The sequence below is a fragment of the Schistocerca serialis genome, chromosome 1 (genome assembly GCF_023864345.2).
Source record: "Schistocerca serialis cubense isolate TAMUIC-IGC-003099 chromosome 1, iqSchSeri2.2, whole genome shotgun sequence".
Taxonomy (NCBI): Eukaryota; Metazoa; Arthropoda; class Insecta; order Orthoptera; family Acrididae; genus Schistocerca; species Schistocerca serialis.
Genome location: NC_064638.1, coordinates 1,286,086,727 through 1,286,113,151, shown reverse-complemented (window position 1 = coordinate 1,286,113,151; position 26,425 = coordinate 1,286,086,727). Strand labels below are relative to the sequence as shown.

General features: G+C 38.4%; 1 protein-coding gene across 1 annotated transcript in view; it reads left to right on the top strand.

Moving 5' to 3' along the window:
* The window catches only part of LOC126419664 (lysosomal alpha-mannosidase-like), a 247,851-nt gene that overhangs the window by 93,139 nt on the left and 128,287 nt on the right, over positions 1-26,425 (top strand). Inside the window, exon 5 of the mRNA XM_050086854.1 lies at positions 13,947-14,152. Coding sequence (XP_049942811.1) covers positions 13,947-14,152 — 206 coding nt within the window. The remainder of the gene's footprint in view (positions 1-13,946; positions 14,153-26,425) is intronic.

Genomic DNA, 26,425 nt, shown 5'->3' with positions numbered 1-26,425 from the left:
ACACCATGATGCCGGGTGTTGGCCCTGTGTGCCTCGGTCGTATGCAGTCCTGATTGTGGCGCTCACCTGCACGGCGCCAAACACGCATACGACCATCATTGGCACCAAGGCAGAAGCGACTCTCATCGCTGAAGACGACACGTCTCCATTCGTCCCTCCATTCACGCCTGTCGCAACACCACTGGAGGCGGGCTGCACGATGTTGGGGCGTGAGCGGAAGACGGCCTAACGGTGTGCGGGACCGTAGCCCAGCTTCATGGAGACGGTTGCGAATGGTCCTCGCCGATACCCCAAGAGCAACAGTGTCCCTAATTTGCTGGGAAGTGGCAGTGCGGTCCCCTACGGCACTGCGTAGGATCCTACGGTCTTGGTGTGCATCCGTGCGTCGCTGTGGTCCGGTCCCAGGTCGACGGGCACGTGCACCTTCCGCCGACCACTGGCGACAACATCGATGTACTGTGGAGACCTCACGCCCCACGTGTTGAGCAATTCGGCAGTACGTCAACCCGGCCTCCCACATGCCCACTATACGCCCTCGCTCAAAGTCCGTCAACTGCACATATGGTTCACGTCCACGCTGTCGTGGCATGCTACCAGTGTTAAAGACTGCGATGGAGCTCCGTATGCCACGGCAAACTGGCTGACACTGACGGCGGCGGTGCACAAATGCTGCGCAGCTAGCGCCATTCGACGGCCAACACCGCGGTTCCTGGTGTGTCCGCTGTGCCGTGCGTGTGATATTGCTTGTACAGCCCTCTCGCAGTGTCCGGAGCGAGTATGGTGTGTCTGACACACCGGTGTCAATGTGTTCTTTTTTCCATTTCCTGGAGTGTACATCTCGTTACCCAACTAAGTGCTTAGTACACAATATCAATACTAGGAATAAGAACAATATACATAAAGATTTAAAATCACTTACTCTTACCCAGAAAGGAGTACAGTATTCAGCAATGCATATTTTCAATAAGTTACCAGCAACCATTAAGAGTTTAGTTTCAGACAAGGCACAATTTAATCATAATTTAAAAGATTTTTTGGTGGCCAACTCCTTCTATTCCATCCATGAGTTTCTCAACCAGTGCAGTAGACCATTTTAATGAAAATTTATTATACTTTAATTTTTGGCAATATTTGGTTGTAACAGCCAAGTAACTACCTATTGCATCAATGATGGATGTATGGAAAGCAGATGTAAGTCTTAAGACTGTAAAATGTAAATAGTGGAAGTTTAATGATCCCATGAACATAAATGTTAGTATCCGACACCCAGGTCGATTGCAGGCACGAGTCGATTGTCGAGCGTTGCAGGAGGCAGTGTGATTCGTGTCGTGTGAGAAACATTACTGTGAAGACAGCAAGAATGGTGCTCAAGCCGAGTTCGGTATCAATGGTGGATGTGCCGGGTGAGCAGTAAATGGTAAATTCACTGGAGTATGACAAATGAGCACGTCCCTCTGATCGTCATGGGGTTGACCCTCATCGATACCGATTCGTGAATGATATAAAACCAAAAGCGACAAGTGACGAATTACGTGTTTTGCATATAAACCATGTCGGCCAGCAACAACCATGGATTGCAGTGAGGATTGTTGTGAATGTTAACCATCATCATTGTGTGTTACGAAGTACTTAGAATCCGCAACCAATGAAAGATATAACTGTAATTAAATGTGTTAGTCGAAGGTAGCAACTGCCTCAGAATTTGTGTGTTATCAGAAAATACATGTCAATTTGTACATCACAACCTTTATGGTCTTTAATAATAGACAAACTTTCAATCATTAACTATTACATCTCAGAACAGCCGCACACGGCTGAAACACCCCCGAAACCACAGTAGAAAAACCGATAGCTTTTCATTCATTAAGCACACGGTCATATAATCATATTTAACTGTTCGGCGGCTTCGGTAAATCACACAAAACCTGATAAAGGCCATAACGGGGGTGTTTCACCTTGGCTCCCACGCCAAGGACAGTTACAGTCTTCGGATCTGAACAATGATTTATTAAGCACCATTTTTGGTTTCAGGGGAAAGACAATGGCAATTATCGGATGATTTTAGCGCAAGAATAATTCAGTATTGTCGTATGCATGACTAAAATTGTGTATTTCAACAAGAAAAAGTGTAATACATTGTATTAATGGTGAAATTAGTAATCACGGGAACTAAGCACATATTTAGACAATACAGTGCAAAAGTGACTGGGGTACACTAAACAGTTTGTTTCTACAAGTTTAAGTGACAAAAGCAGCGCTAATTAACAATGTGTGGAAGTATGGACACGAAAACTCGCATGAATTACTGTAAAGTTCGTGCTCTAAGAAAAAGCGCGTTTGTACATAATCGCAGATGAACCAGCCAAAACTCCGTTACGAAAGTATGAGGAGCATGCTTCCAAGTGACTTTGTATCCGAAATTATCTTTTGAACGGTGTAAGTCGCTCAGTTTGATGTGGACCTATAAACTGTTACCGTATTTGCGGGTGTTGGCTGTGGCGCAATTGTTGGATGACGTCACCCTGACTGTGAGCGGCCATCCAAAGCATTTGAAGAAGTTCACGCTCCATGACATCAAGGGTTTGGATAGCGGAGGTGTACTACACTGACCGGTGACTACCGCAGAGCCAAGTGGCTGAAGTAGAAACATCGATGACGCGGAGTTTGACATCTAGTGGCGAACCCCTGAAGCATACGCCGCCTGGCCAACTACTCGCCGATCAGTGGTTCCATCCCGTTGCCAACTGCCGAACTACGATATTCTGTCAGCGCGATGCGCCGCGGACTTTGCTATGCATACGGCGCCACACTCCAGTTACAACAACGCTTCGCATGATAGCCGTCGCGCCGGAGGAGCCAACACGACTAGTATCGTGACGTCAAAACATCGCGACTTCAACTAGCATCGAGGGGTGAGTGAGGATGTTTTTGCTGGCGCGATATTGGTACTGCACTATCCTCAGAGCACGGAAGGAACATCAAATTGAATTTGGCAGTTGCAAAAAATAAAAAAGCATTATTTTTTAACTTTTTTTTTGCGAGTCTGCTCTGAAGCATGGTATGCTAATATGTGGGTGTTTCCATGCTGTACAGCACAGAATAGTGTCTCATTTGCATTATTTATTGTAAATTACATGTTGATATATCTTCTAAGTGGTTGTGTATATGTTACTTCTAGAGTTTGTGTATAAATGCGGCCATTGATGTATGACCTGGGTAGGCTTCCGTAATTTATGGTGTTCAATGAGGAGGTCTGTTTTGCCAATCTATGTTAACCTAATACAGTGAAGGATTATTTAATTACTAGCTAATTAGTGAGTGTTTGGGTTACTCGGAGGTTATTTTATTTTTCTTATCTGTGCATAGTTAATAGTTGAGAATGGACCCTGAACTGAAAGAAAAGGTTGTGGAGGAGGTAGTTAGAAAAATGGAGATAGGGCAGGAGGACAAGGATGAGTCAGGAATTGGTAGTAGTGGAATGTTAGTGGAAAACCCATTGGGTCATTCAACTGGTTACCCTGAGACACCGGTAAAACCAATTAGAAAGGAACTCAGTCGAGAGGATGGAGAATCGCAGTCAGTAATATTCAAGATGCCCCAAGGAATCAACAAGCATATATAAGAGATGTCCAAAGGAAATGAGGAAATCAAGAAAGGAACTGAAGAAATCAACAAGCGTATAGATGTCCAAAGGAAATGAACAAATCAAGAAAAGTATAACTGAGATGTCCCAAGAGAACTTAAGGAAAGGACTGCAGGATTCCAGGAACAGATGAGAATAACTCTTAAGGAGAGAGATGATAAGCTTATGTCGAGGGCATCAAAACTGAATTGCAAGGGAGAATGCAAAAAATTGAAGCACGTCAACACCAACCATGTTAATATTGGTAAATTGGGAAATAGGCAAGTGAAATTGGAGGAGGCTGTGGAGCATATAGTCACAAATGAGAGCAAACAATTGCAGGAGGGAGTCCAAGAGCTATAAACTAAAGCCGAAGATATTGATAGGAAGATAAGTGATGCCACCTTAACAGTAGGGGAGGGCAATGTCGTCACATTAGTGAACGCCGGTAATAGGTACACCCAGACTCACATGGGGCAAAAGTATAAACCCAAAGGGGCATTGCACCCAATGATATTTACTAAGTCGTTACGGGGAGTTTTCCCAGCACACTTACGAGTTTCAGATAAAATTCAGTTTGCAATAGACAGAAGGAAGGGTGAAGCTTTCACCTGGAGAGTTAGGAAGAAACAAGAAGTTACCAGCTACAGTCAATTTGAGGAAGAGTTTTTAAAGAAATACTGGTCCAAAAGTTACCGGTGTGCAACACTCTAAGATTTACTGCATCACAAGTCCCTTAATATATGTAGAGGTACCTTGAGAGAAATTGCTGAGCATCTGTGGGAATTGAATGAAACATTAGAGCAACCATTGAATGACGACATAATGATATCAGCAATTAAAAGGAGTTTAAGTCACAGGATGCAAGAAAACTTATCTGGAAGCCTGATTAAACATAAAGATATTTTAATGGAAGTATTGGAGCAATTAGAAACTATTCATGCACAGAAAAACAACCAGATGCGTGATCAGAACCGAGGTGGAAATAGTTATCATCAAAGTCAATTTAATGGCCCACCAAATTACAGAGGTAGGGGTGGGGGTAATGGATATAGGTATGGTGGCAATGGTTGACAGTTTTACCACTATCATAGGAGAGATGATGATGAGAGGAATTATGAGAGGGGAGAAGATAGACGAAGGGATCATGAGATACGAATTGAAGAAATAAGAGATCCGCAAACTAAATTGTGCTCCAGATGTGGTCCAATCAGGAGTGAGACATACTGGGACCAACATTAAGCTTAGTAGACATGATGAAGGAGGCGACTTGAGGGAAGACTTAATGGAAGAAATTCAGCAAATTTCCAAAGAACCTGTGCTACCCATGGTTAGAGTCAGAATGTACAGTCTGGATGTTGATGCCCTAGTAGACACAGGAAGTGAAGCTTGTGCTATATCCCAGAAGCTATATGAACAAGTATTAAATGTCAAATTCAGTTGACCAAGTTTTTCAGTGATAAGTGTGAGAGTTGTGAATGCTGTTGGTGCTAAAAGCAAGCCCATTAAAGAGCAGGTGTTAGCTTTAAAGTAGATGGAGAATATGAAGGGACGTTCTTAGTGGTGTCAGGGTTGAACGTGCCGATTGTTTTGTGGATACACTGGTTGAACGAGGTGGAAGCAATAGTCAGGTTTGACAAAGGCACCATGGAGGTAAAACGAAAAGGAGGAGAAAGGAAAAAGTTGAAATTTACAGAAAGGTGTGAAACAGTGGATGAGGAAGAATTTAAACGAGTGAGCTTATGTTGTGAGGAGGAGCCAGCAGCAGGACAGTGAGATGAGGAGGAAGAATGTATGCTGATATTCCATGAGGGATTAATACAAGATGATCAACACCGAGAAGATATGATATGATAGGCATGAAACTGGAAAAAATGACAAACTTGGAAGAAGAGATCCAGGCTGCAATACTGCGTAAACATCAGAAGGTCTTCTCTGGACAGCCTGGCATTATGAGAGGGATAGAGCACAAATTAAAGATAAAGGATCACAAACCATTTAATATCAAACAATACCAGGGTGTACGACCAGGGAGATCGGGAAAAACACAGGAATTTTTTCATCCGGGAGAAAAGTGGGAAAAACCTGGGAATTTTTTAGAATTCCGGGAATTTTTCATTGTTTTAATTTTTGTTAAATTTTTGTAATTTTGATTGGTAAGATCTGATACTCTAACAAAGGATATTACTGTATCCTGCTACTGCTGAATAATAGTTAAACAATAAACCATAAAGAAGAGAAAAAAACGAAAATAACCTTAAATTGAAAAGGAAATGCACTATATACAAAAACACACACAGTGATCATGTGAGTGTCTGCCAACAGCAACATGTGTCAAAGGCTTTAGGAAGTCTATGCAATGCTTCATAACAATAAATTGCTTCCGATGAGCATGAAGTCTCAGCTGTTTACATTAGATTCTTTTTAGCAGTCACAAGTGGGCGCATGCGCGCATGTAGTTGAGTCGCAATTGAGTTGTAGATTCTCCCGCTTCAGCTACAGGAATGTGGCTGTTGGCTGTGCAAGCAGTCGCAGCAAGCAGCTAGATGCTACCGGGAAAAGGGGGCACAAAATTCATGTTCTTGAGGAACAAACTTCTTTCAGAAAGCGCGTAGCATCCAGTGCACATTTGTCTATTGATTATTGATATGATTTTGAAATGCTTCCCAGTTGGTTTTTGAACATTTTTGAACCATTTTAAGTTGATTTCTGTATGAATCATAATTTGATTTTTGAATGCGTGAATAGTGTATGTGATGTCTCTGTCAGGAGAATCCTCATCACGTCTAGAAATAAACTTTCTGCAGTTAAAAGGGGACGGGGCTATACAAGCTGAGGGAGTAAAGCCGAACGGATGAATGCCAATCGCTGTCTGATTATGTGGTTGATTGGGTTTGCGAATGATCAGCGTTGTTATAATTATTAGCAAAATCCAAAAATTAAGGCTACCAGAATGGAAATAAATGACAGGCAGGAATTACAGGTGAAAAATATTACGTATTATCTTCTCGATGTTACCAAGAAAATAAAATTTTGACAGAAAAATTTTGGCCAAATTGCTACACTAGTAAGGACCAGTTGTACAGTCCCCAGCAGCCACTTAAGTTCTATTCTGGAAGTAATGCGGAAAACATGTTGTACTGTTGTACGAACACGTAATAATGCCTAACCGGAAAATAATCGTGGGATAACTAAACCTGGGATTCTGGCAGGGTTAATGAAGTTAATCGGTGAACAAATTTTGACTATGGTATTAATAGCTGCAGAATTGGTGATTACAAGGTTGTTTGTTAGAATGAGGAAGGAGAAGAAATGGGGACATCACACAAATTATGGAAGAATAAGACAATTCCAAATTTATATAAAAATTTCGTAATACGACATTTCGATCTCATGCTTGAGAAACTGGTGCTTATGAATGAAATGTGAAACTATTTCCTAAGATAAAGCTTTTTGCTTGTAGTAGGCCTAATAGGCATTTGATATTGGTACTTTGTGAATTATATTCTGTCTTGTTATAAAAATGGCCATTTGTGCCAAAACAGTCTTGTTTATTTGGTGTGTGTTACAAAATTGCTACAATATTAGAAAGGCCTATTTTGTTTTATCTATCAGACAGTGACAAAATAGATGTAGTCAGATCGAGAAATCACACTAGTCTTGGATATTATTTGTGTTAACAGCTTTTTCAGTATTAGATAATGACATTTTGATTTTTCATGTAGCAAAACATTTGACGAATTTTGATGAGGTAATAGGTTCTTTCGCAGAAAGGAAAGTTCGCTATGTAAAGATGTAGCAAGATTTGAGAGAGAAAAATGCTAGGAGCTAAGGATAGAAGAAATGTGTACCTTATTACTTATCTCTTGTCTTTACTGGTTTTATGTATCCAATATTTAATTTTATGTCACACAAAACAGCAAGTTATTAGCTAATAATCAATAAAGAGTGCAAATTTTCTGAAGATTTATTCTTCTCCCAATTACAAATAATCCCATCTGCTATTAATTGTGAGATTCTTTTTTAAGAGGGCCAGTCTGTCAAACTGGCCAACTGGGAGCAGGAGAGGCACCACAGAACGTTTCAATTTCCACTGTCCTGAATATAGTTTGATGGCATCCATTACAAAATATACACGTTTCAATTCCACAGAGCAAAATACAGTGACGTGTGATAGAAGAATGCTGTGTGAAGAGGTGTGGCACTGCACTTTGGCACACTTAAGACCAAATAACATGTCTTACATTTCGTTGAACATGTATGTCTTAGTTTCTCTTGCAGCTTATTACCCTTAGAGACCAATATTATATGTGAAAGCTTTCCTTTTCTTGTAGCAATGCTATGTATATTAATTTAAACTATTAACTTTTACCTGTTTGTGTGTTCATGCTACTTATCAGTGATGTTGCTGTTGGCTGACTACATCACGTGTCCTATGCTCTGAATATCCACTGTCATCGGCTGGCGAGATCACGTGACATGAGCTATGAGTGGCTTGCAAAAGCGCATGGCAATCTCAATTTCAATGATTTGGAAAGTAACATATGGTGTTTCGTGGAATTCCAATGTATACTTTCATAATATGAAAATACGCAGTGTACATTTTGCTGCACATGAAAGATATTTCCAAAACGTGTCTTTTCCCTGAGTTTTGTTTCTGAAGTGCCGAGAAATTCTACATCCGTGTATAAAACCATAACCATTCAAAGGATTGGTGAAGGAAAATATACTGTCACTTAACATGGAAAAAGCGTGTTTTCACCTGGGAGAAAGTGTATTTTTAACCGGGAAAAATCCGGGAATTTTTTTTCCTTGCCTGCGTATACACCCTGAATACCCCATTCCTCAAGCAAGAAGGAGGGCAGTGGAAGAAGAGATTCAGAAGATGGTGGATCTTGGCATCATAGAGAGAGCGAATAGTCAATACAATAGTCCGCTGTTTGTGGTAGATAAAAAGGATGGGAAGGTAAGAATAGTTTTGGATGCACGCACGGCAAACAGGATCATTCAGCCAGAGCGAGACAAACCAGAGACGATAGAGGAGCTAATCCAGAAATTTAGAGGAGCAAAGATACTCAGTAGTGTGACTTGACTGCTGGGTACTGGCAGATACCGTTGGTCGCTGAGTCTCGCCAGTATACAGCCTTTACATATGCTGACAGGTGTTACCAGTTTAGAGTTTTACCATTCGGGCTTAATGTATCTGTTTCAGAATTTATTCGAGCACTGGAAAGTCACTGTCCTTGTAGATGATGTATTGATTGCAAGTGAAACGTGGGAAGAGTATTTGGACAAATTAGATGCTGTATTAGAAGCATTTGAGGTAGCAGGAGTGACAGCAAACCTATATAAGTCAGAGTTTGGCAAATCTCAGATAAAATTTTTGGGCCACATCATTTCAGAGGATGGTATATACCCTGACCCAAGCAAATTGGAGCCAATTAGTCAGCTTCCGGTGCCAAGTAGTAAGAAACAATTGAGAACACATTTCGGAGTCTGCGAATTCTGCAGGAAATTCATAAAGGAGCCAGTACTAAATGCACCAGATTTGAGGAAGCTGATTAAAGTGAAGATGTCATGGCATTGTAATGAGGAATGTCAAGAGGAATTTGACGAGATTAAAGAAACTCTATGCAATGCAGAGATACTTTGACATCTGGACTATACGAATGACTTCTATTTGGAGGCAGACAGCTCGGATTATGGATTGGGCATATATTTCTACCAAGGGGAGAAAAACAGGCAGGACGAGATCGTAAAAACTATAGTCTTTGGTAGCAGAAGCCTGAATGTATGGGAAAGACAATATTCTATTACTGAATGGGAAGTGCTTGCAATAGTTTGGGGCTTCAAATGATTCTGTTACTACTTAGCAGGAAGACATGTGAAAGTGGTCACAGACCACAAGGCCCTGACATTTTTAACAACCAGTAGACTGAGACATAGTCGCCTAATAAGATGGGCCCTTGCCCTGCAAGACTAAGACTTTGAAATAATATACAAGCCTAGAAAAACCAACACGATACTGGATGCGCTACCAAGACTGCCACTTGATTCACAGGGAATGGTGATGAGCAGACCTCAAGGTGGAGAAGTTAGGATGAACTTAATGAAGGGAGTGCAATGTGAAGAGTTCATGGGGAGGATCCCGAGAAATGTACGTAGGGAACAGAAGAATGAGGATGACAGACTGAAGTTGATTAAGAGCAAGTACAGGCGTGCTGGAGAAGGGAAGATCCACCTGTATTATTATATCCACAATGGGATACTGTACAAGAGGAACAACGAGAATGAAGAAAATTAGAAACTGTGTATACTGGAGCATGTAGTGGACAAGTTGATCTGGTATACTCATTATAGTAATTCTCATTATGGACCCAAGAATAGGTAGTGGTCATCCAAATAATTCAGTCAGGAACCATGTAACAAACTTATAGTTGAATTATATAAGGACAAGAGTTACTGTTGACGCAGAGTGTGAGATGTCAAAGAATCAATAAGTTAAAAAACAATTTAGTGTCAGTACATCACAAAATTATTAGTGCCACAAGTAATAAAATGAGAACCAGATCAGAAAGCCAATGTTCACACAATTTGGTGGGAAGCTAATTGGTCAAACAAAAGTTTGTGCAGTCTTATAGAGTTGTTTTATGAGGCATGAAAAGGTCAAGCAATTGTAAGAGTATCGAAGTAATGTATTAGCTTGTAAGTAGGAAAGCATATAAAGAAACAAATACATGAGGAGGTACTTGTTTGAATAAATGATGTGGAATATGATGTACAGAGCAGTCAAGGAGTGTGAAGTAGTATTTTAATGTAGTTATTGCAGCAAATATGGAGGGTTGATGTAGGCTGAAGATATATATTTACTTGCAGTTGAAGTTTCTGTTAAGTTGAGGGAGTTATGTGTAATGAAGTGAAGTGTATTGAGTATTAGATGTTCGAAGAATGTCATTTAGCACACGAGCAACATCTGTTTGCAGGTATTTGTTGGTATACATGGTGACCTAAAGTATGCTGATAAAACAGGAAGTGTAACTCATGAGTAATGAGTAATTTATGTATCCAATTAGCTATCAGAGTCAATTATGGTTGTGCTTAGCTCAAGCTTTAGAAGCAGAATTTTGGCACTGTGTATTGAATAATAAATGTCCATATAACAGATTTGGATTAGTGTCAATATAACAGAAAATATTGTACCTCTCATCTGAGCATTAGTGATAACAATCCACATATGGCAATATAAATGTTTGGCAAAATGAAATGATCAGTAATTTAAAATTTTTCATTTGGTGACCACATTAGTTATAGCAATGCAAATAGTTATGTAAGACATATTTAGTGCAATAACAGAGCATTTAAGATTATTGAATCAATCTGCAGAGGTGTAAGGAATTGTAAAATAAGTGCATAAGTCAAGGTTTAAATGCGATGTTTTGTTCTCATTTTCAGTTTCACTTGTCTTAAAGACTCAAATGAATAAGTTGTGAATTTCTTCCTTAACTTTTCATGTGTGTTGACCAAGTGAAATATAAGTTAGAGTGATAGCATTATGGACGGCAGGGAACCCGCTGAAAGGACGGCATGCCAAAGGGGTAACTGGCATTTGACTAGTTTCTTTCTTGCCTTTGCTGTAGCAAGTTACAGAAGATTAACCAGTAACAAATATGTAGCTAACAGCCCATATAAACCTTTGACAGTGAAGATTTTTGGTAATTGAATGTAAGATAAAGTTTGTAAAAATATATACCATGTTATGTTAGTTAAGATAGATTAATGTTGTATGATGTTTCTCTAGGGGCAGTTTGCTAGCGGAGTTAATAGGGTATTATTTGTGATATGTTGTAACTTTCAGTATGTGAACCAGAATCTAATGTTCCTCATCTTCATTTATATGCTGTGTGATGATTTTTTGCTATTATTCTTTTTTGCCTGTGGCAACAAAGAAGGTTTTTAGGGTGGGGATGTAAGGGATCCATGATTAGTATCCGACACCCAGGTCAATTGCAGGCAGGAGTCGCTTGTCGAGTGCTGCAGGAGGCAGTGAGATTAGTGTCGAGTGAGAAACAGTACTGGGAAGATGGGCAAGAATGGTGGTTGAGCTAAGTTCGGTGTCAATGGCGGATGTGCCGAGTGAGCAGTAAATGGTAAATTTACCGGAGTATGACAAATGAACGCATCCCCCTGATTGTCATGGGGTTGACCGTCATCGGTACCGATTCACGAGTGATATAAAACCAAAAGTGACAAGTGCCGAATTACGTGTTTCGCGTCAACCGCGTCGGCCAGCAACAACCATGGATTGCAGTGAGGATTGTTGTGAATGTTAACCATCATCATTGCGTGTGATGAAGTACTTAGAATCAGCAACCAATAAAAGATATTTAACTGTAATTAAACGTGTTAGGGAAGATAGCAACTGCCTCAGAATTTGTGTGTTAGTAGAAAATACATATCACCAGTTTATAAAACGGTGTTCAGTTTTGATGAGACACCAAGCCCTGTTTCTCAACAGGAGATACTTTCTGGTCCAATAACATTTGTTGGATGTAAAATTACGTTTTCTTGTACCACAAATGAAGTTGTTCCAGGTAATTCATGGATGACACTTGCTTTGGTGAGAGGAAGTGAAAAGCCTTTACAAGGATTGGAAGCTTACTATGACAGAGATATTATCTGTTATAAAACATTTTCAATTGGTGTTGTTGGAAGCAGAGATTATGGCACTGCTATTGTAACCACAGACAAGCCTTTTTTATTGTATACCAGGAACAGAAGAAAGATTAACACCAATGAAAGAGTTAACCTTTGGTGTAAAATAAGTGGTACACTATCCAAATATATTGTTGTACAAGGAGATGTTACTGTATATTATCATTCTTAATAAAGTTTCTTAATTCCTTATCTCCTTTCAAATTCCTTATCTCCTTTCAAATTCCTTATCTATAAACAAAACACATCACAACCTTTATGGTCTTTAATAATAGACAAACTTTCAGTCATTAACTATTCCATCTCAGAACAGCCGCACTCGGTTGAAATACCCTGAAACAACAGCAGAAAAATCGATAGCCTTTCATCCATTAAGCACACGGTCATATAATCATATTAATTAACTGTTTGGCAGCTTTGGTAAATCACACAAAACCTAATAAAGGCCATAACAGGGGTGTTTCAACATGTCCTATATCCATGTAAAAAGAGACCTACAGATGAATAAAGCTACTACTACTACTACTACTACTACTACTGGGTGACCATTTTGTCTCTTTGCGCGTGTGTGTGTGTACTCATGCGCATGTGCGCGCTTGTGCCTGTGCATGCTTGCATGTGTGTGTCAAGGTCTTGGTTATACTGGTTGTTAGCAGTGCATTCTTTACAGAAGTGGCCTACAGTTGCTGCTTCTGCATTCTAATGAGTGACTCGATTTGTTACCATCACTGGTGTATCTTCTCCATGATGTCATTTACGGAACATGATGTGTCAATGACTGAATGAATGAATATTGATACATGGCCCACTTCTTTCACATAGCCCCGTACTGGCCACTATATATATATATCTAAGAACCCCATTTGACAACCATTTCATCATCACTAAGTGGTCAGTACATAATGTAACCTAAAATGGATCTGATTTTAGTGTGCAGCACTGCAGGAAGTTTTAGTAATCAGGAATTCAATGCCACCATCTCATCTTCATTTGCTGGTGAAATAATCCTTCCATTACCACAGTTTAAACTGGCTACCTTGATGATGAGCACCTCTGCACAAGTGAGCAATAGTGACTGTGGCTACAGAAGCAATTGATTTACTAGTGACATATGTAAATCAGTGTGCTCCATACTCTCCATTCTCTCAGACTGCACTTGTTTTTGTTTTCATGCTGTAATGATGAAGAGCATCTATCCAGTAATGTATAGAATTGTGTGGATAGTAAAATTGACTACAAACACAAACTGAAATTATATCTACTTGACAGCTTCTTTTACTCCACAGAAGGATTTCTAGGGCTATGGTTTTTTATGTCTGCATGTTTAACAGATTTAGAGAGATAGATATTGAATATAGTTAAGTACAAATCACAGTAAGCATGTAAGAAAAACACTTCACAAATAATGTAATTGGTCAGCATGTTGTTATGTTTTCCACTGAGACGATGTACTATAACTGTAAAGCAGACTCATTCCACACCATATTGAGAGTTTGCAATTGTAGTCCATGGAACATACAAGCTATTAACTAACTGATTAGCATCTGAAAACTTGTGGTAATTCTGCAACATTATTAAATGTACTCCAGTCCATCATTTTTGCTTGTTCCAGGAAATTGAATGACACATTTGGAGCCTGTGGTCGCCCTCATGTAGGGTGGCAAATTGACCCATTTGGTCACTCTCGGGAAATGGCTTCTTTGTTCAGCCAATTTGGATATGATGGTGTGTTCTTTGCCAGGGCAGACTACCAAGACCTAAAGCATCGCTTCGACACGAAAACCACCCAGATGATTTGGCAAGGAAGCTCAAATTTAGGTAAAAGTTCTAAAGCAAAAACTCTTCAAATTACTGTAAATCTCTGTGGGTTGCAGTGGATTTCCCACTATATAGTGCAATTAATGTTCATTCCATTCACAGGAGTAGTATGAAAACAATCACCATATTGCATTTAAAATGCAGAGAGTAGAGTTCTTGTTTATCAGCTGATAAATTTCTGCTTTTCCTACACTCTCCAACCTATTCCTCTTTCCTCCATGAGAAAGGAACTAATACTTTTATGCATTAATATAGATGAATATTCAGCTCAACCTATTGTCTTCAGTTTTTTTTCCTCCCCATTTTGTGTGGAAGCTGAAGGATATCACATTAATGCGTGTCCTTTATTACATTGTTGTTGCAGTCTTCAGTCTGAAGAGTGGTTTCTTTGACTTTTGAGATACTAATTTCATAATTAATTGTTTATGCAAAGTCGATTGTGATACCTAGCCACTGACTTTTTGACTCTAACATAAATTGTTGTCACATAACTTCTATTTTTATACATGACATGTTCGTAACAATAGCGCAAAATTGATGATTACTTGTTGATTCCACAGATACGAGACAATCCTTCTGAAATTAAATTTTAGGAATTATGTAAGAAATCCAAATGTTTTAATATGAATTAATATTGCCAAAATATTTAATATTTAATCCTGTAACTTCAGAAATTACGGTCTATAGCAAAATCTGAGATCAGTTTCAGAATTTAAGATGAGACATTTTACACAGCATTGTGCAGTCATTTTAAATTTTTTTTTTTTTTTTTTGGGGGGGGGGGGGGGAGCTGAATAAATTTTGAAAAGATTATGGAATCATCAAATGTGGCTGCTAGGTTGTTATTGCATTAATATACACATAGACCACGCTTGGCCAAGACTTGCACTCCTGGACCACACTCATGCTCCGTGAGCACAGCTATACCTGCCCAGTACTCAGATTCCCCCACAACTACACTATTTAGTTATTTAGCATCCAATAGATCACACATGTGATATAGGATTTGTCATTTGATTACACGTAACACATAACAACACATACACATAATAAATTGACAAACATATACAAACAACAAACAAATTACATACACACAGTACATAAGTAGTGTACAAGAACTTATTACCCAAAAAACAAAAGTACGTGCTCATGATAAACAATTTTAGATCATGAACTATGCCTTATACGCAAAACGTATTACGGATATACACAAAACGTGTTCTGAGTAGGCATACAAGAAAGACAGCTAAATGGTGACAGTTGCACATGCAGTGACTTAAAAAGACATGTTTGCAACACAGTGCAACTACTTGTAGGAGGTGAATACTTCAGCATACTTTTATAAACAGGAGTTTGTCAAGTGTGTTTATTTTCGTCTTTTTATTTTTTACATTAGATTTTGTTAATACAATGAACAGAACTACAAAAACCTTGACATAGAGGTATTTAACATAAAGATATGATGTTTTATACATTTCTCTTTTAGAATATGTACTTGTAACATACCTGGAATTGTGGTTCGTAACACAAACACATGGAGCTATACAGGCTAAAATCTCTTTAACTGAAATGTTTGTGGGACTTTGTCAATTTCATAATAGAAAAAAAATATCCACACACATGTATTGAGATAAATATGCAAATAACTTCAGCAGTTTGTCTCTGCAGTTGACAATATAGCTCTTGGGCTAACATTTTATGAAAGTCTAGTAAATTCATGAAAAGGATGAATAGGTCACTGATCGTGGTGTTACCCTGTATGTCTATCAGCTCAAGATGGAAGTAATGAGGTACATTAGCAGCCAACAGCAAGAGCAGTTTGACAAATAAATCAAAATCCACCTTTAATCATGCATGTCTCCAAATCTCTTTAAGAACTCATAATGAAATGTTTCAGTTAGCAAAACATAGTCAGTTGTGTCTGGTCCGGAAATGACTGCCTTGAATTACAGGAAATGTTCCATGCTATGAACCTTTCTTTAATTTATTTTTTAAACCATAAATCTTCCACCATATCTGTTACCAAATGATTCTCCTCTTGCATTAAGACAATGAATTCAAATAATTGGTGATGTTGACCATAAAACATTTTGTCATCACTATATTAACCATTAACTCACTGTTTTCCTTAATGACTACCTTTAGTTCAGCCAGCATTCAGTGCCATTTGACAGAAGACAAGTGCATCATATCATCTTCATGCCTGGTGTTGTAATAACGTTCCAATAAGTGTTTTTCCACCTCATAACAGGGTGATACTGGAAGGTCTCAGATAGATTATATAATGGTAAGACAGAGATTCAGGAATCAGGTTTTAAATTGTAAGACGTCAAGAAGATGTGGACTCCGAGCACAATATATTGGTTATGAACTGTAGATTAAAACTGAAGAAACTGCAAAAAGGTAGGAATTTGAGGAGATGGGACCTGGATAAACTGAACGAACCAGAGGTTGTAGAGAGCTTCAGGGAGAGCATTAGGGAACAATTGACAAGAACAGGGGAAAGAAATACAGTAGAAGAAGAATGGGTAGCTTTGAGAGATGAAATAATGAAGGTAGCAGAGGATCAAGTAAGTAAAAAGATGAGGGCTAATAGAAATCCTTGGGCAACAGAAGAGATATTGAATTTAATTGATGAAAGGAGAAAATGTAAAAATGCAGTAAATGAAGTGGGCAAAAAGGAATACATATGTCTCAAAAATGGGGAGAGGCTACAACACTGTCTCACTCCCTTCCCAACAACTGCTTTCCTTTCATGCCCCTCGACTCTTATAACTGCCATCTGGTTTCTGTACAAATTGTAAACAGCCTTTCAGTCCCTGTATTTTACCCCTGCCGCCTAAAGAATTTGAAAGAGAGTATTCCAGTCAACATTGTCAAAAGCTTTCTCTAAGTCTACAAATGCTAGGAACGTAGGTTTGCCTTTCCTTAATCTTTCTTCTAGGATAAGTCGTAAGGTCAGTATGCCTCACGTGTTCCAATATTTCTATGGAATCAAAACTGATCTTCCCCGAGGTCGGCTTCTACCAGTTTTTCTATTTGTCTGTAAAGAATTCGCGTTAGTATTTTGCAGCCATGCCTTATTAAACTGATAGTTCAGTAATTTCCACGTCTGTCAACACCTGCTTTCTTTGCAATTGGAATTATTCTATGCTTCTTGAAGTCTGAGGGTATTTCGCTTGTCTCATACATCTTGCTCGCCAGGTGGTAGAGTTTTGTCAGGACTGGCTCTCCCAAGGCTGTCAGTAGTTCTAATGGAATGTTGTCTACTCCCGGGGGCTCCTTAATTTATCTAATATGTAGTGAGGAAGAGGTGTCATCATTTGTTGATGACAGACAAAAATTTATGTAGCAGAGTTCTGTCATTTTCTTGAGTAACACATATGCAATTCCGTTTAACTTATATTGCTGACCTACTTAGTGCCTGTAGCTCTGTGTTAATACTCAACTGGAAATGTGATTATGATTCCCTGCCAAAAAGTCCTCAGTCCAGTCACAAATTTTGCCATCCTTTTGACAATAACGATAGGTGAGGTACTGAGTCGTATGCTTTTTGGGAATCAAGGAATCCTGCATCTACCTGACTGCCTGATCCAAAGCTTTCAATATGTCACTTGAGAAAAGTTTGAGTTGGGTTTCACACGGTCAAAGTTTTCAGAATCCATTTTGCCTGGTTCAAGACACTTCATTATGTTTGAGCTCAGAATATGTTTTAAGATTCAATAACAAACCAATGTCGAATACTAGATGGTACTTCTGTGGACCCCTTCTACTGCTTTCTTGTAAACAGGCATGACCTGTGGTATCTTCCAACTGCTGGCCATGATATTTTGTTTGAGTGATCTACAATAGATTTCATCAGGAGAGGGGCTACCTCAGATGCAAGTTCAGTATAGAATCTGGCGGGGATTCCATTACGCCCTGGAGCTTCATTCTACGAGGGTCACTCCAAAAGAAATGCACACTGTATTTTTTAAAATCCATCTTTCATTCCACATGTTTGAAAATTTTAGTCTGTAGATACATCCTTTAGGAACAATATTTTCATTTCTCCACACAATTTCCATCCCTCTCAACTGCCTTATGCTATCTTGGAACCAGTGCCTGTATACCCGCACGGTAAAATTCTGGACCAACCTGTTGGAGCCACTGTTTGGCAGCATGCACAAGGGAGTCATCGTCTTCAAACCTTGCTCCACGAAGAGAGTCTTTCAATTTCCCAAAGAGATGATAGTCACATGGCGCCAGGTCAGGACTGTAAGGCAGGTGTTTCAGTGTTGTCCATCAGAGTTTTGTGATCACTTCCATGGTGTTTTGACTGACATGTGGCCGTGCATTGTCGTGCAACAGCAAAACATCCTGCTTTTGCTGATGTGGTCAAACACGATTTAGTCGAGCTTGAAGTTTCTTCAGTGTTGTCACATATGCATCAGAATTTATGGTGGTTCCACTTAGCATGATGTCCACAAGCAAGAGTCCTCCGGAACTGAAAAACACCATAGCCATGACTTTTCCAGCAAGAGGTGTGGTTTTGAATTTTTTTTCTTGGGTGAATTTGCATGATGCCACTCCATTGATTGCCTCTTCATCTCTGGTGAAATATTATGGAGCCATGTTTAACACCTGTCACAATTCTTCCAAGAAATTCATCTCCACCATTCTCGTACTGTTCCAAATGTTTGCTGCACACCGTTTTTCTTGTTGCTTTGTGATTCACTGTCAACATCCTGGGAACCCTCCTGGCACAAACCTTTTTTAACGCCAACACTTTCAGTATTCTGCAAACACTTCCTTTCCCTATCCCAATGTAGCATGACAATTCGTTCACTATGATGCACCTGTCAGCAGTCACCAATTCGTTAACTCTCTGCACATTGTCTGGAGTGTGTACAGTATGAGGCCTGCCACTGTGAGGGCAATCCTTAATATTGCCATGCCTGCTTTCATCACATAACCTGCCTGCACACCAACTTACTGTACTGTGATCGACAGCAGCATCTCCATACACCTTTTTCAACCTCTTGTTGATGTTTCCGACTGTCTCGTTTTCACAGCACAGGGATTCTATGACAGCATGTTGCTTCTGACGAACATCAAGTGTAGCAGGCATCTTGAAGACCTGCTGTGATGGCGCCACTCATGGGAACAGGTTGAACTAAGTTTGAAAACAAGCGGAAAGGATGTATCTACACACTGTAAAACTTTCACACATGCAGAATGAAAACTATATTTTTACAAAAATAGTGTGAATTTCTTTTGGAATGACCCTCATATTTTAATGATTTCAGGTGTCTCTCAACATCAGCGACACTAACACTTATTTCACTTATCTGGTCAGTAGTGTGAGGATTAAATTGGGGCAACATTTCAGCTTTTGCTTTGCTACCTTCAATTTCTGTTCCTGCCTCATTTGTGAGTGACTTCACACCAACCATTATATCTGACAAGAATTTTTTTTTGAGTTTTGTGGATGATCATGTGACACTATTTTGATACAGTAGTCATTGAAGACTTCACACATTGCCCTCTTGACAGCCAAATGCATTTCGTCGTGCATTTCTCTGTCTGTGGCCCTATGCTTTCTTTTACACTTATTATGCAGCAATTATACTCAAGTTACTATTCAGTGACTATACCATGGAGAGTTCCTCCCATTATGAACTGTTCTGTTGGGTTCACATGATTTCAATGCATGGTCAACTATTCTTTTAACCTTGGACATAGTTCCTCCGACATGCTGCTGCACTGTGCTGAATGTTTCAAGTTGTTCTTCGAGATATGAGGCTATTGCTTTTTTATCTAGTTTACTAAACATTTATATCTTTCTACTTGCTTTAGTTGTCCTTTGTACTTTGGTAATCATTGTTGTCAAATTGTGTTGAGTTCACTGACACCAGTTGCAATGTGGACAGCCTCAAAATGGTTACATCCACTTGTTACTATTAGATCTAATATATTTCCATTATGAGTGGGGTTCCAAACTATCTGATCTAGGAAGTTTTCAGAGAAGGCATTTAGTAATGTTTGTTTTGCAGGATGTCTTGTCATAACCACCACTAAGAAACTGTAATTTTCCCAACTGACTGCTGGATATTATTCTTCACCAATAATTACAGTAAGATTTTGTACAAGCAAACTGAGGTTTTCTCTAAATATTAGTTTACATCAGGAGGTGATTTTGGTGGCAGATAGATGGATCCAATTGCCATTTTATGTCCACCCGTGACATTGAGCCTTGCCCAAACAGTCTCAGTGGATTTGGGATTTTTGTCTATTACGGCAAATACACCTCCTCCATTTCCCATTAGCATACCTTTCATTAAATATTTAAATTTTTGGATGTCACTACTATCAATTTCAGGCTACAACCAGCTTTTTGTACCTGATATAAGTGAGCTTCACTGCATTCCAAGAGTGATTCTAACTTCGACAATGTGTTACAATTGCTTTGGTAGTTAACTATCAGGGTTTTAACACTATTGCCAGTAGGAAGCATTCTTTTGGATTTTGCACTTATAATTCTCCGTCTTGCCTATTATATAAATTCCTGTCGATCTCATTTTTGAGACATTTGTATTCCTTTTTGCCCGCTTCATTTACTGCATTTTTATATTTTCTCCTTTCATCAATTAAATTCAATATCTCTTCTGTTACCCAAGGATTTCTATTAGCCCTCGTCTTTTTACCTTCTTGATCCTCACATATATATGAGATTGACAGGAAGTGCAAAATGGCTAATCAGGGATGGCTAGAGGACAAATGTAAGGATGTAGAGGTGCATATCACTAGGGGTATGATAGATGCTGCCTACAGGAAAATTAAAGAGACCTTTGGAGAAAAGAGAACCACTTGCATGAATATCAAAGAGCTCAGACGGAAATCCAGTTCTAAGCAAAGAAGGGAAAGTAGAAAGGTGGAAGGAGTACATAGAGGGTCTATACAAGGGCGATGTTCTTCAGGACAATATTATAGAAATGGAAGAGAATGTAGGTGAAGATTAAATAGGAGATATGATACTGCGTGAAGAGTTTGACAGAGCACTGAAAGACCTAAGTCGTAACAAGGCCCCGGGAGTAGACAATATTCCAGTCAGGCCTAACAAAACTCTACCATTTGGTGAGGAAGATGTATGAGATAGGTGAAATACCCTCAGACTTCAAGCAGAATATAATAATTCCAATCCCAAAGAAAGCAGGTGTTGACAGATGTGAAAATTACCGAACTATCAGTTTAATAAGCCACGGCTGCAAAATACTGACACGAATTCTTTACAGATAAATGGAAAAACTGGTAGAAGCTGACCTTGGGGAAGATCAGCTTGGATTCCGTAGAAATGTTGGAACACGTGAGGCAATACTGACCCTCCGACTTATCTTAGAAAATAGATTAAGGAAAGGCAAACCTACGTTTCCAGCATTTGTAGACGTAGAGAGAGCTTTTGACAATGTTGACTGGAATACTCTCTTTCAAATTCTGAAGGTGGCAGGGGTAAAATACAGGGAGTGAAAGGCTATGTACAATTTGTACAGAAACCAGATTGCAGTTATAGGAGTCGAGGGGCATGAAAGGGAAGCAGTGGTTGGGAAGGGAGTGAGACAGGGTTGTAGACTATCCCTGATGTTATTCAATCTGTATATTGAGCAAGCACTAAAGGAAACAAAAGAAAAATTTGTAGTAGGAATTAAAATTCATGGAGAAGAAATAAAAACTTTGAGGTTCGCCGATGACATTGTAATTCTGTCAGAGACAGCAAAGGACCTGGAAGAGCAGCTGAACGGAATGGACAGTGTCTTAAAAGGAGGATGTAAGATGAACATCAACAAAAGCAAAACGAGGATACTGGACTGTAGTCAAATTAAATCAGGTGATGCTGCGGGAATTATACTAGGAAATGAGACACTTAAAGTAGTAAAGGAGTTTTGCTATTTGGGGAGCAAAATAACTGATGATGGTCTAAGTAGAGAGAATATAAAATGTAGACTGGCAATGGCTAGGAAAGCGTTTCTGAAGAAGAGAAATTTGTTAACATCAATTATAGATTTAAGTGTCAGCAAGTCATTTCTGAAAGTATTTGTATGGAGTGTAGCCATGTATGGAAGTGAAACATGAACAATAAATAGTTTGGACAAGAGGAGAATAGAAGCTTTGGAAATGTGGTGATGCAGCTCTCCATGCTACTCTATCCTGTGCAAGCTTCTTCATCTCCCAGTACCTACTGCAGCCTACATCCTCCTGAATCTGCTTAGTGTATTCATCTCTTGGCCTCCCCCTTACGATTTTTACCCTCCACGCTGCCCTCCAGTATTAAATTTGTGATCCCTTGATGCCTCAGAACATGTTCTACCGACCGATCCCTTCTTCTAGTCAAGTTGTGCCACAAACTCCTCTTCTCCCCAATTCTATTCAACACTTCCTCATTAGTTATGTGATCTACTCATCTAATCTTCAGCATTCTTCTGTCCAAATGATATAACTATTTTATATTGTAACAAGGGTTTTCCATCGCTGAGCTATATAATTTCCTTTTGGAAACCTCTAAATGGCATAGATTGAACAGAGAGAGGAAATTTACTAAACATTTTGAGGGGATTGGTTTGTGCGACTTTTCTGTTCTTGCTTGCATGTGCTCCAGAATTTCTATGTTTTCATTATATCTGATATTGTGTTAGTGTGACTGAGATATTTGACTGAAATAGCCCAAAATATGAGGTAAGACACTTGTGAGATCTTTTTGAAAACTTGGTTGATATGTTCTGCCTAACTCAGCTTGACATCAATATTAATCTCTCAAGAGTTTGGTTTTGTGTGTCTTATAAGCAAGTTTATAATTTGCAAACTAATTTAATGTAGAGTTAAGTGTTTCCTGTGTAATCTTATCAGGAGTTTGGATCTCATGATGCAAAATGAATAGTGTTGTACCATCAGCATAAAAAGTACAGTGTAGCAGATCATTGATGTACCACAGTGAGAAAGAATCGGTCAAAGTCAGAGGTCCATGTAAAACCAGTACTAATTTTTATTAAGAGGGATTGTCTGCATGTAACTAAAACAAACTGTCTTGGGAAATTACAGCTAATGTAGATTTTTGCACACCACAGTACCCAAATTTTGTTAGTAATACTTTAAAAGAAATGCAGTCAAATGCTTTACTCATATTGTGCAATACATAAGATACCATCTTCGTACACTTGAAGGTTTAGAATATGATCATTTTCCGGAATAGCTACAGTGGTATTTTTACCAGGGCAAAACACATATTAGTTGTTGCAAAGAAGGTTTTTATCTTAAACATAATTACTTATTTGCACATGAACAGTTCAGATATTTATGAGTTGTCTGGCACAACATAAACCAGTTAGTAGCTCTGGGGGCATTGTTGATCATCATCTATCAATACTGGGATAACTTTTCTGATTTTGAGTGAAAATTGAAAAAAAATTAATACTGGTACTCAAAGTATTTATTGTGATTGTGATTTTTATTGGTCCGGTAAATTACCTTTTGTACAGATATGTACTTATAACATAGGACAGGTCATTAGGCTTACAATGTAGATAATATGAAATATAAAAGTACGTAAAATAGCTTACACATTTAAATATACATAGGAGCTTTCACAGTATATATATAATATTACATCACACACAATAACTTATAATGCAGTATATTCATAATATTATATGGTAAAAAAATGACTTCTGATACATGGTACATACAAAAAAAAACAATAATTTTGTGAGATATAACTAGCTTATATTACACATCAGTGGTTCCTAATTATAGTTAACTTCTTTAACACTGATTTCTTTTGCTAGGTCTTTTTATGATACATGAGATTTATCACTCACAGGATGAACATTTGATCACTGTTTGCTAATGTAGTTAGCTACGCTATAAAATTCTCCTTCTATCAAAACATTTTTAGAGTTGTGAGGAATGTTTTCTCAGTTTTGAGGTCTTGTAATTCCCTTGGCATGGCTTGTATTAACTTGATGCCAGAGTATTTGAGTCCTTTTTCAAAAATCTTAAGTCTATTTGGAATGCACCCCAGTTGTTTTCTGTTTCTAGTGTTGTGTTTATGAACAGTCTCATTAGTCTCCAGTTTTGTGTGATTACATATTGCGCTCACAGTGGTCTTGGATATATACAGTGATGGAAAGGTCAGAATGTTTAGTTCTTTGAAACAACTTTTACACAATTCTTTTTGCTTCTTTTTCAATATAATTTGAATGGCTTGCTTCTGTAATGTGAATATTCTCTTCATTCCTGTGATAGTTGAGTTCCCCCATACTGTGATTCCATATTGCATGTATGGTTCAAAAAGTCCATTGTAGACAGTGCACAAGAGGTCTCAGTGAGTATACTGAGCCAGTTGTTTCATTATAAATATCACTTTGCTTAGCTTATTGGAAACAGTATTTATCTGCTGTTTCCAATTTAGCTCACTCTCTATTGTAATGCCCAAAAACTTAACTGAAGCTACTTCTTCCAGTCCTTTTTCAGCTAAGTAAACATCAGTATGTTCTTCTTTTTGTTTATTTTTGAAGACCATGTACATAGTTTTTTTCAGCTTAATAATTAACTCATTTTCAGAGAGACATTGTGCTGCGCTACTGACTGATATGAATGTATTTTGCTCAAGTGCCTCCAAATTGTTGGAAACATTTAGCACAGTCATATTATCAGCATAAAATATTTTGATTTCATTTTCACATGTTTGTATATTATTCACAAATAAATTGAACAGGTCCCATTACAGATCCTTGAGGTAACCATACTTAATGCTATCAACTTCTGATCTGTATAAGTTATTAATAGCTACATATTGTCTCCTGTTACTTAGATATGATATTATCCAGTTTGCTGCATGTCCACGAATACCAGTATTCTCTAGTTTCTATACTAGGACTGTATGATTAACTGTGTCAAATGCCTTGGATAGATCAAGAAAAACTCCAGACACTACCATATTGTTGTTCAAAGCCTGTACGATTGATTCTGTTAATGATTCAGTTGCTGTTTCTGTCGATTTCCCTTTCTGACATCTGTGCTGTGTTGCAGTTATTACATTACATTTTTCCAAATAGGCAGTTAGTCTGTTTAGCATGAGAATTTCTAATATTTTGGAAAAGCCTGATACTAAAGATACTGGCCTGTACTTGTTAGGGTCATTGTGCTTTCCTTTTTTGTATACAGCTACTACTTTAACTAATTTGAGTCATCTGGAAATACTCCTTCTTGGAATGAGCAGTTGGCAATATACGGTAGTGGTGTAATTATATCTGCTGCCATCTGCTTGATTAGGTAGTCTGACACTTCATCATGTCCAGCAGACGTTTTTGCTTCTAGCTTTTTCATATCATTTGTCAGTTTCTTTTCAGACACTGGTTTCAGGAACATTGAGTGGCTTGGCTTATCTGTCACAATAGTTGGTGAGTTCCTTGGCTATTATACCCATGCATTAGTTTTTCTATTACATCTGTGCAGTTGTTATTCAGGATGTTGGCAATTTTTGTTTTATCTGTCATGATTTTGTTATTTACTGTCATAGTTTCTATTTCATTTGTTTTATGTGAGTATTTTTTCTTGCCTCTCTCAGAGTTAATTATATTCCAGGCTGCTCTCATTTTATTTGTTGATTTTGAAATAGTCTCATTAATTGATTTTGTTTTTTCTTGTCTTATCAACTGCCTGTATTTCTTCTGGTGCTGCTTGTAGGTTTCAATATTTTCTCTCTGTTTCATTTCTCTTAAGGCAGCTCTCTGTTCTATTACTTCCTTCATGATCCACTGCTTATTTTTGAGATTTTTTCCTTTTCCTCTTGGTTTTCGGAAACACTAAATTGAAGTAATGTGTTATGGTGTCTTGGAAAATAGGTGAACTATTTAGAAACAAGTGACCTATGTATAATGTCAACTGGTCTTTTAGTAATATAATTAAACATCCAATAGCAGCGCATATATATTTGGAATTAAAGAATTTGGAAACTGTTTTACTCACTTCATCTTTTTTTTCCCATGAAAGACTTGTGAATGTCTAATAAAACAATGACACTATATGTATTAGAAAGTACAGCTTACATATAAGTGTGAAAAAGTGTAAGTTAAAAGAAAAAGCTAAATAGAGCAAACTATCAGCTTACTGCAAATGACAGCCACCTATACAAACATCTAAATGCAATACTAAGGAAAGACATAAACCCACTGGCAATAATGAAACATCACCAAAACTTATCTGTGTTAAAAAAGAATAGTTGTGTTTTCTCAGGGCAAA